This window comes from Bombina bombina, chromosome 7, assembly GCF_027579735.1.
Source record: "Bombina bombina isolate aBomBom1 chromosome 7, aBomBom1.pri, whole genome shotgun sequence".
Taxonomy (NCBI): Eukaryota; Metazoa; Chordata; class Amphibia; order Anura; family Bombinatoridae; genus Bombina; species Bombina bombina.
In genome coordinates, this window is record NC_069505.1 from 462,313,969 (window position 1) to 462,335,500 (window position 21,532).

The 21,532-nt window shown below is 38.8% G+C and overlaps 1 protein-coding gene across 1 annotated transcript in view; it reads left to right on the top strand.

The window, feature by feature from the left end:
- LOC128666731 (zinc finger protein 260-like) overlaps positions 1-21,368 on the top strand; it is a 75,941-nt gene extending 54,573 nt beyond the window's left edge. The window contains exon 4 of the mRNA XM_053721482.1: positions 16,866-21,368. Coding sequence (XP_053577457.1) covers positions 16,866-18,847 — 1,982 coding nt within the window. The 3' untranslated portion in view covers positions 18,848-21,368. The remainder of the gene's footprint in view (positions 1-16,865) is intronic.
- Positions 21,369-21,532: the final 164 nt, after the last annotated feature.

Here is a 21,532-nt window from a genome sequence, read left to right on the forward strand (position 1 = left end):
AAGAAATTTGGATCAATTCGATTCACAATCTTTGGATTCAGAATATTGTTTCACAAGGGTACAGAATAGGCTTCAAGATAAGGCCTCCTGCAAGAAGATTTTTTCTTTCCCGTGTCCCAATAAATCCAGTGAAGGCTCAAGCATTTCTGAAATGTGTTTCAGATCTAGAGTTGGCTGGAGTAATTGTGCCAGTTCCAGTTTTGGAACAGGGGCTGGGGTTTTACTCAAATCTCTTCATTGTACCAAAGAAGGAGAATTCCTTCAGACCAGTTCTGGATTTAAAAATATTGAATCGTTATGTAAGGATACCAACATTCAAAATGGTAACTATAAGGACTTCAGCAAGGGCATTATATGTCCACAATAGATTTACAAGATGCATATCTGCATATTCCGATTCATCCAGATCACTATCAGTTTCTGAGATTCTCTTTTCTAGACAAGCATTACCAGTTTGTGGCTCTGCCGTTTGGCCTAGCAGCAGTTCCAAGGATTTTTACAAAGGTTCTCGGTGCCCTTCTATCTGTAATCAGAGAACAGGGTATTGTGGTATTTCCTTATTTGGACGATATCTTGGTACTTGCTCAGTCTTCACATTTAGCAGAATCTCATACGAATCGACTTGTATCGTTTCTTCGAGAACATGGTTGGAGGATCAATTTACCAAAGAGTTTGTTGATTCCTCAGACAAGGGTAACCTTTTTAGGTTTCCAGATAGATTCAGTGTCCATGACTGTCGCTGACGGACAAGAGACGTCTGAAATTGTTTTCAGCTTGTCGAAACCTTCAGTCTCAATCATTCCCTTCGGTAGCCTTATGCATGGAAATTCTAGGTCTTATGACTGCTGCATCGGACGCGATCCCCTTTGCTCGTTTTCACATGCGACCTCTTCAGCTCTGTATGCTGAACCAGTGGTGCAGGGATTATACAAAGATATCACAATTAATATCTTTAAAACAAATTGTACGACACTCTCTGACGTGGTGGACAGACCACCATCGTTTAGTTCAGGGGGCTTCTTTTGTTCTTCCGACCTGGACTGTGATCTCAACAGATGCAAGTCTGACAGGTTGGGGAGCTGTATGGGGGTCTCTGACAGCACAAGGGGTTTGGGAATCTTAGGAGGCGAGATTACCAATCAACATTTTGGAACTCCGTGCGATTTTCAGAGCTCTTCAGTCGTGGCCTCTTCTAAAGAGAGAGTCGTTCATTTGTTTTCAGACGGACAATGTCACAACCGTGGCATATGTCAATCATCAAGGAGGGACTCACAGTCCTCTGGCTATGAAAGAAGTATCTCGAATACTTGTATGGTCGGAATCCAGCTCCTGTCTAATTTCTGCGGTTCATATCCCAGGTATAGACAATTGGGAAGCGGATTATCTCAGTCGCCAAACATTACATCCGGGCGAATGGTCTCTTCACCCAGAGGTATTTCGTCAGATTGTTCAAATGTGGGGACTTCCAGAAATAGATCTGATGGCTTCTCATCTAAACAAGAAGCTTCCCAGGTATCTGTCCAGATCTAGGGATCCTCAGGCGGAAGCAGTGGATGCATTGTCACTTCCTTGGAAGTATCATCCTGCCTATATCTTTCCGCCTCTAGTTCTTCTTCCAAGAGTGATTTCCAAGATTCTAAAGGAGCATTCGTTTGTTCTGCTGGTGGCTCCAGCATGGCCTCACAGGTTTTGGTATGCGGATCTTGTCCGGATGGCTACTTGCCAACCGTGGACTCTTCCGTTAAGACCAGACCTTCTATCGCAAGGTAGTTTTTTCCATCAGGATCTCAAATCCTTAAATTTGAAGGTATGGAGATTGAAGGCTTGATTTTCAGTCATAGAGGTTTCTCTGACTCCGTAATTAATACTATGTTACAGGCTCGTAAATCTGTATCTAGGAAGATATGTTATCGAGTCTGGAAGGCTTACATTTCTTGGTGTTCTTCTCATCATTTTTCTTGGCATTCTTTTAGAATTCCTAGAATTTTACAGTTTCTTCAGGATGGTTTGGATAAAGGTTTGTCTGCAAGTTCCTTGAAAGGACAAATCTCTGCTCTTTCTGTTCTTTTTCACAGAAAGATTGCTCATTTTCCTGATATTCATTGTTTTGTACAGGCTTTGATTCGTATAAAACCTGTCATTAAGTCTATTTCTCCTCCTTGGAGTTTGAATTTGGTTCTGGGGGCTCTTCAAGCTCCTCCGTTTGAACCTATGCATTCGCTGGATATTAAATTACTTTCTTGTAAAGTTTTGTTTCTTTTGGCCATCTCTTCTGCTAGAAGAGTTTCTGAATTATCTGCTCTTTCTTGTGAGTTTCCTTTTCTGATTTTTCATCAGGATAAGGCGGTGTTGCGAACTTCATTTAAATTTTTACCTAAGGTTGTGAATTCTAACAACATTAGTAGAGAAATTGTGGTTCCTTCATTGTGTCCTAATCCTAAGAACTCTAAGGAAAGATTGTTGCATTCTTTGGATGTAGTTAGAGCTTTGAAATATTATGTTGAAGCTACTAAAGATTTCCGAAAGACTTCTAGTCTATTTGTTATCTTTTCTGGTTCTAGGAAAGGTCAGAAGGCTTCTGCCATTTCTTTGGCATCTTGGTTAAAGTCTTTGATTCATCATGCTTATGTTGAGTCGGGTAGAACTCCGCCTCAAAGGATTACAGCTCATTCGATTAGGTCAGTCTCTACTTCCTGGGCATTTAGGAATGAAGCTTCGGTTGATCAGATTTGCAAAGCAGCAACTTGGTCTTCTTTGCATACTTTTACTAAATTCTACCATTTTTATGTGTTTTCTTCTTCTGAAGCAGTCTTTGGTAGAAAAGTACTTCAGGCAGCTGTTTCAGTTTGATTCTTCTGCTTATAATTTCAGTTTTTTTCATTATAAGATTTAAACTTTGTTTTGGGGTGTGGATTATTTTTCAGCGGAATTGGCTGTCTTTATTTTATCCCTCCCTCTCTAGTGACTCTTGCGTGGAAGATCCACATCTTGGGTATTCATTATCCCATACGTCACTAGCTCATGGACTCTTGCTAATTACATGAAAGAAAACATAATTTATGTAAGAACTTACCTGATAAATTCATTTCTTTCATATTAGCAAGAGTCCATGAGGCCCACCCTTTTTGAGGTGGTTATGATTTTTTTGTTTAAAGCACAATTAGTCCAATTCCTTATTTTTTATGCTTTCGCACTGTTTTCTTATCACCCCACTTCTTGGCTATTCGTTAAACGGATTTGTGGGAGTGGTGAGGGGTGTATTTATAGGCATTTTGAGGTTTGGGAAACTTTGCCCCTCCTGGTAGGAATGTATATCCCATACGTCACTAGCTCATGGACTCTTGCTAATATGAAAGAAATGAATTTATCAGGTAAGTTCTTACATAAATTATGTTTTTCCATCCAGATCTCAAGTCTCTGAACTTGATTGCATTGAAATTTAATGTTTAGTCCTTAAACATAGGGGTTTCTCTCATCCTGTGATTGAAACCTTGATTCAGGCTCTGTAGCTAGACAAATCTATCACAAGGTCTGGAAGGTATTTATGTCTTGGTGTATAGATCATGGTTTTTCCTGGCATTCTTTCAGAATTCCTAGGATTTTGCAGGATGGTCTGGATAAAGGGCCTATCTGACAGCTCTCTGAAGGGGCAGATTTCTGCTCCTTCAGTTTTGTTACACAGAAAGATTTCTAATCTTCAAGGATGTTCATAGTTTTGGTCCGTATTAAACCTGTAATCTAATTTCTTCTCCATGGAATTTTAACTTGGAATTAAGAGTTTTGCAGGCTACTCCTTTTGAACCAATGTTTAAAGTGCCATAAAACAGGTTGAGATCTGTGCATATCCTAAAAGGGCTAATTAATTTAAAATAGTTTGCATAAAAAAATGGTTTAAAAATTGCTGGTAAGTATTTTTAAATAAATTCACAAATAAGCAAAATGAATGACATAGCTAAATTGCCTGGAGCAGCTAACTCCACCTCTCTTATCAGTGTTTAGACATAGGCATTGTATTTAAACTGAGTTCACAGCTTCTAGGCAGCTCCAGCAGATAATACCTATTCACTTTTGTATTCTACCAAAAGCACAATAAACATAGATACAGCCATAAATGGAAATGTGTGGGAGGAGTTAGAGCTTTACAATTAAGAAACTAAAAATAAAGGTTTAATGGCGAGGCACTGCAGTATAAATTTGCAGGTAAAGTAATTAAACTACAAATTATATTATTTTGTCTCTATCCTAACTTGTTTTATGTCCCTTTAAGATGGATATTAAACTTCTTGGAAAATATTATTTATTTTGGCTTTTTCTTCTGCTAAAATAGTTTCTGAGTTCTCCTTTCTTGGGAACCTCCTTATCTGATTTTTCATCAGGATAAGGCTGTTTTATGGATTTCATTTGATTTTATGCCTAAGGTTGTTTCTTCACACAACATTAGCAGAGAGATTGTTGTTCTTTCTTTGTGTCCGAATCCTAAGAATACTTCAGAGAGATGTTGTTAGGGCATTGAAATATTACATTGATGCTTCTAATGACTTTAGACAAACTTCTAGTTTATTAATTATTTTTTCTGACCATGGGAAGGGGTAGAAAGCTTCTACTGTTTCTTTAGCCTCTTGGTTAAAACTTTTGGTTGACAAAGCTTATTTTGAGGCAAGTCAGCCTCCACCACAGAGGACTACTGCTCATTTTACTGGATTAGTTGCCACTTCTTGGACTTTTTTAACTTATTGCATTAAAAAAAAGAGAGAGGAGGGTGGAGGAGTTAGCCCTGCTTCTGAGCGGTCGCACTATACATGAGCTCCAGCTAGTTTTACCAAATTTATCTTTTATTTCGACCGCTCAGAGCAGGCAACTTCTACATTGACCAACAAGGGACTAAGCAGCAGAGTGTTCTCTGCAAACGTGATGGATTAAAACCTTGGCTCAGCGCTACAACTCAGATCTGCAGAGATTGCTCCAGCAAGAGAGGAAGGCGCCATCTTGACAACTCAGCCACGCTGCTATTACCTTTCTGAAAGCAGTTTACTCTGGCAAAATTAAAGCCTTAATAACTCCTTCAACATGGCAGAACACTTCTCCCATACACTCATCGTAGATACGCTCAAGGCTTTCGAACGAAAAATGGATAAGTGTTTTGAGGACTTACTTAGCTCGTTGCGCACAGAGCCTACATGCAGCGCCACTAACCTAGAGGGTCCCGAGACAGCATTACCTGGCTGTACTGCTCATTCTACCCACCAGGCCCCGACTCAGCTTGATCATGCGATCGCTCCCACCGCAGCTTGGAATGAGGCACTACCTCTGCCTGAGGACATGTATGACATCCTGGGAAAAGGTGTCCTGCTCAAACCGGACCGATCAATAGCCACGCTGATGTTAGAACGTAAGCTGTATCCCCGGCTACCAAGATCTCCCGCAACTACCTGGCTGGTAACTAGAGACTCCGGTCACCTCACTTCAGCACCTCACTCCCGCCGCCGCAACTTGCCTTACCCCTTCATCTGCGCAGCTGGTCCCATACTACCTGGCTTTAGAAGTGGCATCGGCTGATCTCCCACGAAGCATAGCCTGCTTCCTGTATATCTCTGGCACTCTTGATCAGAAGCAGCTCCCAACATGTACGAGACTATAGCAACTAGTAACACCTGTTTGCAAACCTTTGGAATACCCTGTAACAGAGACTTCTCCATTTCACATCCCTGTAAAAACTATAGAGCGTTATGCAGATCAGACGGGGACACTCATAATGCTCCTATATGTCTCTGCCAACAACCTTTGCCCTAGAGACCGTGGAACGTCCACAGTAACTGCTCCAGCTCTCATCCCTAACTTCTGATTCATTATTTTCAGGAGCCCAATATGTCTTGTATCTGCTTTCAAGTGTTTGCTTCATATTATTAACATATTTAGGTGTTTATTTCCTCTACTGTGATAGCAGACTGAATGACACTAACACCATCTACTTATATATACTTGTTTATAACTGTCTATAGTGCTTAGAATGGTTCTAACACTCTCTTACACACTTGTGGTCTCAGTATATCTAGAACAAGGTGAGGTTCATGGTACAGTAGCTATTATATAGTTGAAGACACCGCAAAGGTAAATCCTAAAGGTAAAGCATATTCAGTCTCCCCTGGGATGTCAGCCTCTATTATGTTTCACAAAGGGACAAATTAATACATTACATAGCACAGGGTCTCGCACTCTTTTCTGCCCAGTAAATGGCCTCATAGCATGCAGGTCTTTAATTCACATATAAGAGTACTACAAAGTCCTCTATTTACAATAGCTTAGCTCCATCCACTTATGGGTGTGAGAGACATATCAACCACTTGAGAGAACCCCTAGTATATATACCTGGTTCCTAATCTGGGGCTGTCTTATGTATTTAGTAGCAGACCTTACAGAGATATACCATTTAAACTCCGCACTGTAATTACATAACTACATTTTTGTTTAAAGGTACTGGTATGAGCAAGTGTCTCCTTTTTTTTTTTTTTTTTTTTTTCTCTTTTTGCATTATATACTTAACTTATGTTCTGCATAGCCACTAATTTAGCTTAGAGTATATGCATCTAATACCTCTAGACCTAGACCCAGTTTAACCCATCATTCTTCAGCATACCTACACCTACTGAGTCCTAATAATCCCCTGTCTCCCTTGTTACTTAACCCCAGATAATATACGTCTCTAACAGGGGCTCAATCTCCTTCCCCCCACTTCCTCTGTTCTCTCTTTCTCATCTTTTCTTCTCTCCCTCTATTTCATCTCTTTTAAGCAGCTCTGGTTAGCTGATTTTCCCCGTCTTGCTTTCTTCAATACCAGGTCCAAAAGTGACCATTCATAATGCTAATTTCCTCCCTCAGTGTCCATCAGCGTGGTTAGGTTCAAAAGTAACCTTTGTTTTCATGGAGGAACTCATTTCAATTATTTTCTACACATAATATATAAAAGAGGTTTAAGATGACTAACCATATAGCTTTCATGTACCATTCCTGCTTTAACCAATATATATCTGTTTGTTATATAATCTGATATCTGTATTTTATGGTATCTCACATATGCTGTATTATCTCTATAACCTCAACAAAAAAAAAAAAAAAAAGAGAGAGAGAAAAAAATGATTGGGGTTGTGGATTTAATTTCTCAGTGGAAAGTTTTTTTACAACCCTCCATTTATTTGATTTACTCATGGACTCCATAGCTTGGGTATTAGTTGCCATAAGTAATGGATCGTGGACTCTCACCACCTGTATGACAGAAAACATAATTTTTGCTTGATAAATTTAATATATTTTATGGTGGTGAGAGTCCACAAGATTATGATTATAAAAAAAAGTCAGCAATCACCTCCAAAGGTACTGTTAGTAAGTCCAAATATAAGGCTACTTTGCTTCAGAATAATAATAAAAACATACCTTTGTTGTATCAATATAAAAAAACTATATAAGAATGTATGATTATACCACTAACCTATATTTGAGAAAGCACCAGTACTACGCAAAACGCGTCAAGTAACATCACAATCCACCTGTACCTACGCTCTATGTTTCTTCTGTGATTTGTTTTTTAAACATTGATACAATAAAGATACGGTTTTTATTCTTATTCTGAAGCAAAGTAGCCTAATGCTCAGACTTACTAACAGTACCTTTGGAGGGGATTGCTGACTTTTTGTGTAATTGCGAGCTGGTGAGGCGGGAGCTTTCGGCATCCTGAGCAGTCAGTGTGCACTGGTTTCTGTGGAGACAACGGCACTACCCCTCCGCTACATAATGTACAACCTTTTCAAGCTTTAGTAAACTTAACCATACATAAAAAATATGTATGATTATATATAGGTATAGATATATACAGAGATATATATATAGGAATATATTTAAAAATACTTAGAACATTTTCTGCTTTGTGCGCAACATTGGAATGTGAAATATTTACTGTACATACACAGATAAACACTTTATTAAATATGAATAGTACGTGAATATGTTTTTACATGTTTATATCTACTTTATATATGCACTTATATATACTTATGTTTTTATATGTGTGTGTGTATATATATATATATATATATATATATATGTCTGCAAATACACACACACATATAATTGCATCTGTACACACATATAAATATAAATATATACATATACATCTTTAAACGTGTATATGTATGCATGTATGTATCTCTATGTTTAAAGCCCTTTGCTTTTTTTTTCTCTAACACCTGAGACCTAATATCTTTCGAGCCTTTATAACTTTTTTATTATGAGTGTAAATGTACTTTTGATGTGTTTTATGGCATTTTTTTTACTCGCGTAACAGTTAACCAGAGCTCTGAGGTCGCGCTATCCTGACGCAAATTTACTTCAATTGTGCTCAAGTGATTGCATTTACTTTCAACTTGTAATACGCGTTCTACATCTGACGCGTGCAAATAGCTGCAATAAACCCGATATCGCTCGCTTGTGACTGTTAGTGCGCCACTCGTAATCTGGCCCAATATTTCCTCTCTCACCTCATCTACAAACCTCTACATCTTTTCAGTCCTGTTATCGCTACGTCCCTCTCTCACCTCCAAGACTTCTCATGCACTTCTCCTGTCCTCTGCAACTCTCTACCTTTCTCCCTTGTCTCCCACCTTGTATAGCTTCAGATAACCCATCTGTTTTTCATCCTGCTCTGACTTACTGCTGCAGCTACAATCCACATGATGACAAGCTACCCCAAACCTTATGATATATACCCCAACCCTTATATCATGATTGTTACGGTTGCCTCCAGGCTGGCTGGAAGTTGGACCGTAGAAAAGGATGCTCCTAGCGCTCACCAAAGAATCATCAGCACCATAGTCAGCAATCCCTGTAGTGATATTAGCTGAAGCTGTCCCCTACAAACATGAGTCAAAGCTGCAAGTTAGAGGGACAGAAAATAGGTCTCATGTGCTGGAGCACACAGCCTGCTTTTATTGAGGTTACATGCAAACAGGACACTCTCAGGGGGAGGCATAAAATCCCCCATCACACATTTGATATTAGATAGAGACACTCCCTTTGACAGGCCACAACATTTACTTCAGCAGATAACATTACACACAATAAAACAATGCAGTCCACCTTATCAATACTAGTCTGATTAGACAATGGGAAAGTTGATCACTAAACCTAATTAGAGCTAATCCCAGCAGACTTGTATTTAGAATAGGTTTCTTGAAGCTGAACAAAATTTAACTCTTAATGGCACACAATGAAACTGAACCAAGTGGGAGAAAGCCAGGGACAAGTCATTTCACAGGTCTGGGGACATAGTCTTAAAGGGGCATTGTTCATTAAAGTCACAATATGTCCCCAGATGGTTCTTAAAGGGCCACACACACCCAACAAAAGTCAATATGTCCTCAGGGGCACAATCTTCCAGGGGCCATAGTCATGTGGAAGGAGGCTGGCAAATAGGCTTCTCCAAAATCCAGGGAAGCAGGGCAATTTTTCATTTAAAGGGCCAGTTACAAACAGCAGTTTGTAACATATCTCCCCTTTTGGAGGGAGACTAACCAGGCACCTGACCTTCTGCCGGTCAGTGCCCAAGTTAGTCTCGCAACCCACCCACAAATAATCGCTAGCAGCAAAGTAGCCCCCCCACAATACGTAGTACTGGCCTGTAAGTTCCAGGTTGCAGGATGAAAGTGCAGCATCCTCGGCCTTCCTGGCGCAGCTGGGCAAATAGCTGATGGTACTTGTGGGGCAGAGGCCAGCGGCACTCTGCCCTGGTGCCAGCGCTTCTGCTGGGGTGAGGGGTTTGCAGGCCAGTCCTGTAACAAGGGGGTCTGTAGGGCAGAGGCCAGCAGCGCTCTGTTCTGATGCCAGCTCTTCTGCTGGGGGAATTGGGGCATAGTCCTGCCCGGTGGCAAAGGGAACGTGGGGGTCAGTGGGGGTTAACATCTCCACTGTTAACCCTGGGCCCAAGTTAGGAGTTAGCTGGGGAGGGGGAGATTGGCTTACCTCCTCCTCCTGATACTCCGGTGGCCGTTGGGAAGGGAGGTCGATGCTCCCCGCTTCCTGTGGAACATGCTGCGGCTGGGGAGAGAGACCGGTTGTCTCCTCTCCCTGGAAGGCACACTCCGGCTGGGGAGGGAGGTCGATGCTCTCCCCTCCCTGTAGCTGGGTCTGTCGCTGGGGATCTGGGCCGCCTGCCCAGCATCCCTGTAGGGCCGGTAGAGAGACTGCGGTCCCATCTCCACCTGCCTGCTGGGGGTCCTCCCAGGACCAGTCTATGAGGCCTGCTGCCTCTGGTATCTCTGGCTGGGGAAGGGGACTGGTTGTCTCTTCCCTCTGCACGGTATACTGCCGCTGGGGAGGGAGGTCGCTGCTCTCCTCTCCCTGTGGAACATGCTGCGGCTGGGGAGAGAGACCAGGTGTCCATACCCTCAAACTCCACAGTTGGCGCTCAAAGGCTCGTGCTGCTTCGTTCTCAGTAGCCAATTCCCGGATGAGGCGACTGACTACCTCCTGCGCAGGGTCTGGACCATATCGGACTAGCCGCCTCTTTACCTCTGGAACGAAATCCGCGCCCTCATAGCGACGGATCAGGTTGAGGTGCTCTTCACAGGGTTCTGACCAGTATCTTGTCAGCTCCATGCTGCTGTAGGTAGGGACGCTGTGCAGTGGCTAGCGTTGCCCTCAATAACTTTCCTACGATACCAGTGCTGTTGTGGTGCTGCTCCTTGCGCTAGGACGCCAATCCCACCGCTGCCGCCAAATGTTACGGTTGCCTCCAGGCTGGCTGGAAGTTGGACCGTAGAAAAGGATGCTCCTAGCGCTCACCAAAGAATCATCAGCACCATAGTCAGCAATCCCTGTAGTGATATTAGCTGAAGCTGTCCCCTACAAACATGAGTCAAAGCTGCAAGTTAGAGGGACAGAAAATAGGTCTCATGTGCTGGAGCACACAGCCTGCTTTTATTGAGGTTACATGCAAACAGGACACTCTCAGGGGGAGGCATAAAATCCCCCATCACACATTTGATATTAGATAGAGACACTCCCTTTGACAGGCCACAACATTTACTTCAGCAGATAACATTACACACAATAAAACAATGCAGTCCACCTTATCAATACTAGTCTGATTAGACAATGGGAAAGTTGATCACTAAACCTAATTAGAGCTAATCCCAGCAGACTTGTATTTAGAATAGGTTTCTTGAAGCTGAACAAAATTTAACTCTTAATGGCACACAATGAAACTGAACCAAGTGGGAGAAAGCCAGGGACAAGTCATTTCACAGGTCTGGGGACATAGTCTTAAAGGGGCATTGTTCATTAAAGTCACAATATGTCCCCAGATGGTTCTTAAAGGGCCACACACACCCAACAAAAGTCAATATGTCCTCAGGGGCACAATCTTCCAGGGGCCATAGTCATGTGGAAGGAGGCTGGCAAATAGGCTTCTCCAAAATCCAGGGAAGCAGGGCAATTTTTCATTTAAAGGGCCAGTTACAAACAGCAGTTTGTAACAATGATAATAATAATCAACAGGTTTTAAATAGATTTAATGGTTATTTTCCTGGACTACAGTACAGTGTAGATTTTATTACTTTTAAAAAATGGATAAAATGGTCTTGTGTATCTTAAATTGAACATATTTGGGGGGGGGGGGGGTGGAGCCAGCTAGCTAAAAGAATGGTCGCATGTTTCTATAGCTCCGGCTCTAACTGCCTTAAAATTGCACTAGGACACCAGTGGGAGACAAATTACATCCCTGAAATCAACGGGCTACTTGTTTTCCAGATATTTAACCCTAAGAACATGCTAATGTTTGTTGCTGATGTAACAGTTTGGAGTTGACACCGGAGGCTTATGTTCAGTTACATAGGCGGCAGCCATATTCTTGCCCAAGTGGAATAGCGTTATAGCTAAGATGGAGAGCGCGCATCAGATCCTAACTGGTCTTAGCAGACTCTTGGAGTCTTACCAGCTTATGTTCAATTCTGGCACTATCAGGAAAACAGATGGAGGTGTAACGCATTTGGGGAAGGAGCAGCTTGGAGAAGAGCCCCAGGTAACGTACGCTAAGGCGGACTTTCCTGAGAGAGATGGGGGAGTGAATACTATAACTGAGGGCACAGCATTGACGTTAAGGCCTGAGATCACCAAACATGCTCCCAAGGTTTGTATGCTCTATCTAAAAGTGACAAGCCCATCAGCGGCGGCTGTCACTTCTGGTGTGCCACCTGCAAAATATTATAGAAGACAGGCACCAAAAAGAGCTCTGATAACTCAGAAGATACACTTGGTGAGACACAAACACCTAAAGAAGTCAGTTGTGGGAGGCCAGCTAAAACTAATCCAATGGACTGGACAATTATGAAACCTACACCCACCCTCTAGATCTGGTATTGGTTAGGACTTTCCTGAAGACTCCATATAATGAACATTCATGCTGTTTAGTTTTCATTTCATTATACACATGTTCCTAGGTTAATTGTGTTTGTTTGGAAAGCTAGTTATTATTATATTGGTACGTATGTTTCAAACGTTGCCACATATCTTTGGAGTTTGTGTGATTAAGACATGTGAAACCTCCCTACAGCACATTACTCTTCCTAAATATTATTATTTATAAGTTAGCTATCTATCCTTAAGATCTTTGCAATAACCTACAGGTTATTATGCACAATGCTGAATTAAGTGCTAACATCCCCATTTGAGTAATCTTAGCCACAGAAGTGGTTTACTGGTGTTATCTTATAACACTAGCAGTCATTTATTTATTTAGTGACTCCTTTTCAGTGTTGGCTGCTACATTCATCTCTAATGTTAGTTCTAAACGGAAGAGGGACTTGTAATAATTCTCTATGAAGATTAGTTTGCTTGTACGCAGCTTCCCACTCTGTTCTATTATAGTGATGTGCAACATTTTTCTATGTATATACAGTTTTCTCAGATAATAATCTCATGTCATAAATGCAGTATCATGTGATATGGTTTGATTTGGTGCCCCTTGGCTTAGTGTGGTTCATGTGGCTTCTCGCTGTAATATTTTCTTGTTAACTGATGCAGGTACCTGTTGCGGGGTATTGACTATTATATTTATATGCAAATACTGTTTTGGAACTCAAACCTTCCAGTTTATAGTTATTTTTATGTTACGTGTGTTACATAATGGAGTTAAGATATTACACTTTTATCGTTGATGATATTTATACCCAATGCTCTTGGTTATTAAGTTTTAGTCTATATTGCACCGGGGTAGACAACTTTTAGGAGAACTGATAGCATAACTTGATTCGGCTCATATGTTCTTCATACATTTTTTAACTAACCTATACCTATGTCTTCCGCCTGCGGCCGGGGCAGGGAGATCACTAGATTACTAAGATGTTGAACTTTCTATGGATGAAGATGTGGTTTGATTTTATGACTTACTGTCTATCCCCAACATTACATATATATTATCTTATAACTAGAATATGTACAACACTGCCGTGTGGGTAATATTGAGCTAATGTCTTCATAAGCTCTATCACTCTATGATCTGCATACAGGGAGTGCAGAATTATTAGGCAAATTAGTATTTTGACCACATCATCCTCTTTATGCATGTTGTCTTACTCCAAGCTGTATAGGCTCGAAAGCCTACTACCAATTAAGCATATTAGGTGATGTGCATCTCTGTAATGAGAAGGGGTGTGGTCTAATGACATCAACACCCTATATCAGGTGTGCATAATTATTAGGCAACTTCCTTTCCTTTGGCAAAATGGGTCAAAAGAAGGACTTGACAGGCTCAGAAAAGTCAAAAATAGTGAGATATCTTGCAGGGGGATGCAGCACTCTTAAAATTGCAAAGCTTCTGAAGCGTGATCATCGAACAATTAAGCGTTTCATTCAAAATAGTCAACAGGGTCGCAAGAAGCGTGTGGAAAAACCAAGGCGCAAAATAACTGCCCATGAACTGAGAAAAGTCAAGCGTGCAGCTGCCAAGATGCCACTTGCCACCAGTTTGGCCATATTTCAGAGCTGCAACATCACTGGAGTGCCCAAAAGCACAAGGTGTGCAATACTCAGAGACATGGCCAAGGTAAGAAAGGCTGAAAGACGACCACCACTGAACAAGACACACAAGCTGAAACGTCAAGACTGGGCCAAGAAATATCTCAAGACTGATTTTTCTAAGGTTTTATGGACTGATGAAATAAGAGTGAGTCTTGATGGGCCAGATGGATGGGCCCGTGGCTGGATTGGTAAAGGGCAGAGAGCTCCAGTCCGACTCAGACGCCAGCAAGGTGGAGGTGGAGTACTGGTTTGGGCTGGTATCATCAAAGATGAGCTTGTGGGGCCTTTTCGGGTTGAGGATGGAGTCAAGCTCAACTCCCAGTCCTACTGCCAGTTTCTGGAAGACACCTTCTTCAAGCAGTGGTACAGGAAGAAGTCTGCATCCTTCAAGAAAAACATGATTTTCATGCAGGACAATGCTCCATCACACGCGTCCAAGTACTCCACAGCGTGGCTGGCAAGAAAGGGTATAAAAGAAGAAAATCTAATGACATGGCCTCCTTGTTCACCTGATCTGAACCCCATTGAGAACCTGTGGTCCATCATCAAATGTGAGATTTACAAGGAGGGAAAACAGTACACCTCTCTGAACAGTGTCTGGGAGGCTGTGGTTGCTGCTGCACGCAATGTTGATGGTGAACAGATCAAAACACTGACAGAATCCATGGATGGCAGGCTTTTGAGTGTCCTTGCAAAGAAAGGTGGCTATATTGGTCACTGATTTGTTTTTGTTTTGTTTTTGAATGTCAGAAATGTATATTTGTGAATGTTGAGATGTTATATTGGTTTCACTGGTAAAAATAAATAATTGAAATGGGTATATATTTGTTTTTTGTTAAGTTGCCTAATAATTATGCACAGTAATAGTCACCTGCACACACAGATATCCCCCTAAAATAGCTATAACTAAAAACAAACTAAAAACTACTTCCAAAACTATTCAGCTTTGATATTAATGAGTTTTTTGGGTTCATTGAGAACATGGTTGTTGTTCAATAATAAAATTAATCCTCAAAAATACAACTTGCCTAATAATTCTGCACTCCCTGTATATTATGATGCTTGCTATATTCTCCTCCTTCTTAGAATGGGCTCACTCTGTTATTTCTTTTTTTTCCCCCTTCTTATTATCTTATATATTTACATATTTTCATACCCAAATATGTCATTGTTTAATTGGAGAGATGAGACACTACATTTTCTGCCCTCACATATGATATAAATAGTTTAGTCTAAGCTTGGGGAAATAGTTGCTTTTTTTATATATTGAGTTTAACGCTTAGATATAGGCCCTCACAAATAACTCTGAAGGTTGAACCTGAAGCTGCTAAGTCACATATATATATATAGATGGCATTTGAGTCGTTGCTACCGAACTTCTGATATACATATATTATATATGCTTAATTTTTTTTTTTACCCGGTTGGCTCCACACATTTCTCCCCCCACTTTTATATAGTACTCTGGGTACTCATCTAATCCCCAGAGGTTACATGCATGGTTTCCCTTGTAGCATACCGCTCTTAATCCAGTTTTATTTTAAGACCTATTACAATATTGATAGAGGTTTAATTTAATTATTATTTTAGTAGATTGGGGTATATAACTTGAGAACAGGGACTATAATGTCCAGTTACTGTACATATCTATTAAAGGGGTTTCGATATTTAAAAATAGGTTCCTTTATGTGTCCTCTTAATTACTACTGGAGTCTGGCGTCGGCCCAAGGGCCCTGGGTGGAACCAGATTCTGGACACTTTATATTGTATCATGGCCCTTTGACTTATATAAACTTACGTTATGCAGCTTTGTATATGGATAGTTCTGTTTCCTGGTTAATGGTCCTATGTTTCCCTTTTTGTCTCCTCTGCCTCAATTGTATAACGTTTAATAGCCAAGGTGCTGTAATAGGTCTCTACTTTTTTCTTTTTTTTCTTTCTTTTTTTTTGTTTATAAATATGAGTAAAAAATATACATTATGGATAACCATGATTTGCGATATACATTTCACAGATCATAAGCTTATTTTACTCTTTTTCATTTAAAAGTCATACAGAGATTTTATTCTTTGTGGTATGAGAAATGTATAGTAACATGAGTGCTAGAGAATCACAGTGTATGCAGATACGTTTCAAAGCTAGATAATGTGTAAGACCGACTGGTAGCCGATGGTCACAGCATAACTGTCATTTTTTTATTTTTAACTTTAATCATTTTATCCCCCTCTTTTTGTATATTAGTGTGTTGGTATATATATTTTTGAGACTTATAATAAATTCACCCTTTTGATCAAGCCTGAGTTTGCTGGGTTCCTTTTGCTGGTTACTGTGTACAACATGTCTATATTAATATGTTAGATTGTTCTTAGGTTAAAAAGCAGGAAATGTGAGGTTTATCTTCAACATGTTCAGTATTTCTGTGATGTAACAGATTTGATTATATGCTGAGGTTTAAGCGACCAATGTGTTCTTCTCTCTACATATCTATATGATTTTTATTCTGCATTTTTAACCTCAATAAAAATTATTTAAAAAAAATAAATAAAATTGAACTTATTGGGTCCTGAGGACAATTCTTGATGGTCTTTTTAAGAGTAATTTAGTGGTACTAGATACTAATTTGAAGCAGTAAATTGTTTGTTTATGTATGTAGGCAATAATGTAAAAATTTTAGTCATGTTAGGGTAGCATTCCTTTTTATTTTAGCTTTTATTATAAAGAAATTGCATTTTTTTATTTTTAAAGGAATTTTAGCATATATATATAATTCTACTCTCATTTATTTTATTTTTTTTCAACAGATAAAACCATGAGTTGGGATATTCCTAATCAAGTACAGAGTGCAAATGTACACTTCCGTCTCTTTAATTATCATCGAAAACTTGAGAGGAAGAAATCATTTTCATCTTCTGAATGTAAAAAACTGTTCACCAAGGAATCAAGACGTATTGTGCATTCTGGTTATGGAAAATTTGTTACCCGCAAATCAAGTCTTATTATTAATAAGAAATTTCATACCGGAGAAAAATCATTTTCATGTTCAGAATGTGGGAAGTGTTTTACCCTGAAAACAAGTCTTCTTAGACACCAGAAAAAACACACAGGAAAAAAAACATTTTCATGTCCTGATTGTGGGAAATGTTTTACCCTGAAAACAGGTCTTCTTAGACACCAGAAAAAACACACAGGAGAAAAACCATTTTCATGTCTCGATTGTGTGAAATGTTTTACCCAGAAAATTAGTCTTGATAGACACCAGAAAATTCATACAGGAGAGAAACCATTTTCATGCTCAGAATGTGGAAAGAGTTTTATACAGCGCTCAAGTATGATTGCTCATCAGAAAACTCATACATCAGAGAAAGCATTTTCATGTTCTGAATGTGGGAAATGTTTTTACCAGAAACCAAGTCTTATTAAACATCAGAAAAATCATACAGGACAGAAAACCATCTCATGCTCTGAATGTGGGAAACGTTTTACTCAGAAATCATCTCTTATTAGACATCTGAACATTCATACAGGAGAGAAAGCATTTTCATGTTCTGAATGTGGAAAATGTTTTTACCAGAAATCAAGTCTTGTTAATCATCAGAAGATTCATACAGGAGAGAAAGCATTTTCATGTTTTATATGTGGGAAATGTTTTACCCTTAAATCAAGTCTTATTACTCACCAGAAAATTCATACAGGAGACAAAGCATTTTCGTGTTCTGAATGTGGGAAATGTTTTTACCAGAGATCAAGTCTTATTTATCATCAGAAAAATCATACAGGAGATAATTTTTTATGTTCTCAATGTGGAAAATGTTTTACCTATAAGTCAACTCTTATTACTCACCAGAAAATTCATACAGGCGAAAAAGATTTTTCATGTTCTGAATGTGGAAAATGTTTTACAGATAAATCACATCTTTTGACTCATCAGAAAATTCATACTGGAGAGAAAGCATTTTCATGTATTGAATGTGGGAAATGTTTTACCAAGAAATCAAGTCTTAATTCTCACCAGAAAATTCACACAGGAGAAAAAGAATTTTCATGTTCTGACTGTGGGAAATATTTTAGACAGAAATCAACTCTTCTTACTCATCAGAAAATTCATAAAGGAGAGAAAGTATTTTCATGTTCTGAATGTGGGAAATGTTTTACCTTGAAATCAGCTCTTATTAGACATCAGAATATTCATACAGGTGAGAAAGAATTTTCATGTTTTGAATGTGGGAAATGTTTTACCAAGAAATCTTCTCTTACTAATCATCAGAAAATTCATACAGGAGAGAAAGTATTTTCATGTTCTGAATGTGGAAAGTGTTTTACGAAGGAATCACATCTTATTATACATAAGAAAATTCATATAGGAGAGACAGGATTTTCGTGCTCTGAATGTGGGAAATGTTTTACCAAGAAAGCAGCTCTTATTAATCATCAAAAAATTCATACAGGAAAGAAAGTGTTTTCATGTTCTGAATGTGGGAAATGTTTTACCAAGAAATCGCATCTTATTAGACATCAGACATTTCATACAGGAGAGAAAGCATTTTCATGTTCTGAATGTGGGAAATGTTTTACTCAGAAATCGCATCTGATTACTCATCAGAAAATTCATACCGGAGAGATAGTATTTTCGTGTTCTGAATGTGGGAAATCTTTTACTAAGAAATCACATATTATTAAACATCAGAAAATTCATATAGGAGAGAAAGGATTTTCATGTTCTGAATGTGGGAAATGTTTTACCAAGAAATCAAATCTTACTAGACATCAGAAAATTCATACATAAGAAAAAGTTTTATCACGTTCTGAATGTGGTAACACTTCTCACTGGAATTTAGAACTAAATGATAATATAGCAGGAAACAGTTTAAGACAGGAGCTCCAACTATAAACTCAATAAGCTCTCTTTCTGCTTATCCAAGTGTGAACTCGAAGCAGCACTAGTCCATAGCGTAGCTCGACCCTGCACTAAGAAATAGTACACAAATAAAGAAGTGGATGGTAAAAAATATTAACTTGGCCGACATTTTTTTAATGTGCCCTATACTTTTAATAAATAGCTTAAGGATCGCAATCAGCTCTCATATTACAAGTGATGAGTTAAGTGTTGCGCTTGACACAAAATAGTACTGCAAAATGTAGAACGTTTGGAGATCGGAATTAACGTTTTAACGCTTGAATATATATACAACAAAACAGATTTAGAGCACCTGTGTAATCCGAAATTCAGATTTTAGCGAACCCTAGTGCTTTTGCTTGAGCACTAAAGTATTGGTTTTAACTTGTAATATGACCAAAAAATAAACATGCTATTGGTATCTAGCCCTTTTATGTTAAATACAAAATTCCATTTTCTGGCCATTCAGGTGTTGTTGTTTTTTGTTTTGTTTTTTGCTTCCTGATATTTCCCATTGCCTCTGTGTCTCCAGACTGCTGATTGGTGGCTATATTTCATATCTTCATGACTCCTTATTCCCATATGCTTACAAGAATACACTAAACATCTAAACTTAGTGTGCTAGATTACAAGTAAGCGCTAATTCTGCTCAAGTTAAATCAATGCCACCCCTATTCTTGCGCTTATATTCCAAGTTGAAAGTAAAAGGTTTAGTGTGTATGCAAAATATTGAGGACAGATAGTGTGGCCACACTAACTCCCTTTCCCCATGGATTTCTATGGGGTGTGCTATAAAAGCCTCTTCTGGTTTTCACTCTCGTGCTAGAACAACTGCGCTAAAGCCAAAGTACATTAAGAACACTTCAAATACCTATGTTCTTTACTTAGAAGAAAATGTTCTTTTTAATTTATATATATATATATAAATATAAATCTATCAATATGGATCTATAAATATCTATATATGTGTGTGTGTGTATGTGTGCACATACATATTTGCACATAAATACACAAGTATACATACAAATATATGTACACTTTTGAGCCCTTCCCTGTCAAACACCTTGCAATATACCATATCTCTTTTAAACTCTTTTTATACATTTATGTTAAAGGGACACTCAAGTCAAAATATTTACACTTTTTGAGTCACCTGCTCCTACTGAGCATGTGCAAGAATTCACAGAATAAATATATATGCATTTGTGATTGGCTGATGGCTGTCACATAGTACGTGTATGCATTTGTGATTGGCTGATGCTTGTCACATGATACAGGGGGAGTGGAAATAGACATAACTGAAATTTGTCAGAAAAAAATCTACTACTCATTTGAAGTTCAGACTAAGGGCTATTGTATTGTCTTTTATCATGTGTTGTTTTGCAAATCTACTGTATTTACTGGTCAAGATGTGTGTGTATATAAATATGAGGTTAATGCTTTATTTTAAAGTGTTTTGTGAAACTTTTATTCTAGCCTTAGCCGTGCTAAATGTTTTAGCGCTGTTTTGTGTTGGGCTCGAACCTTTCAACTTGTTATATGCGACGTTTGGTACAGCTGCAATATCCATTAAAAGTATAAGGTGCGAAAGAGATATCGGCCGCACTATCCAATGAAAGTATAGGGTGCTAAAGAGATGTCGGCCGCACTATCCAATGAAAGTATAGGGCGCTAAAGAGATGTCGGCCACACTATCCAATGAAAGTATAGGGCGCTAAAGAGATGTCGGCCGGACTATCCAATTAAAGTATAGGGTGCTAAAGATATGTCGGCCATACTATCCAGTTATTTAAACCGATAAACCACCTTAGTTGGAGATGTGGACGTCAATAGTGGCATGTGCCACATGTAGTGGTGGTGTGATGTCCTCAAATATCTTGATTTTGGTTGTTTATTATGAAAGAAATAGAACTGATGTTGAATATAAATCTTCCTTTAGACTCCCTCATTTGATTCCTTAACAAACGGCTGAAAATTACTTCCACACCTGCGAGGAAACTGTTATGAAATAATGTGAAATACCTTTAAATATCTTATAGTCGAAAATTGGAAGTACAAATAAATCCCTACTATCCAGATGAGGAGGCACAAGGTAGCTGAGTTTGTTGACCTTAAAGAATTCAGTTAAAATATAGAAATGTATCTGCAAAATATGATTTCTGATGTAATAATTGTTTTTTTTTTTGTAATATTTGTTTTACACCAATGTAGTATATTTTATGTTTACCTTCAATAAAAAAACACCTTGAAAACCTTAATTAAAGACATATTTGGAGATTTTTAAGGAGCAAATTATAGACGAAACATTTAGTGCATAGGCCTTAATTTAATTTAAAATAATATATTTCCTCTTTCTTTACAAGATACAAATACATTTAGTATGATTTAAATAAAGTACTTAAATATGGAACTTATGTTATTATATTTTATGTTTGTACTGTAAAATGTCAACTTCATTTTTATTGTTGTTTTTATATATTTTATTGTATTGTTAAACAGCAATACTTGATTTATGGCGTAGATAAATGTACAGTAATATGGTTTCTTTAGTGCTAGTGACCAAGTTACACCATT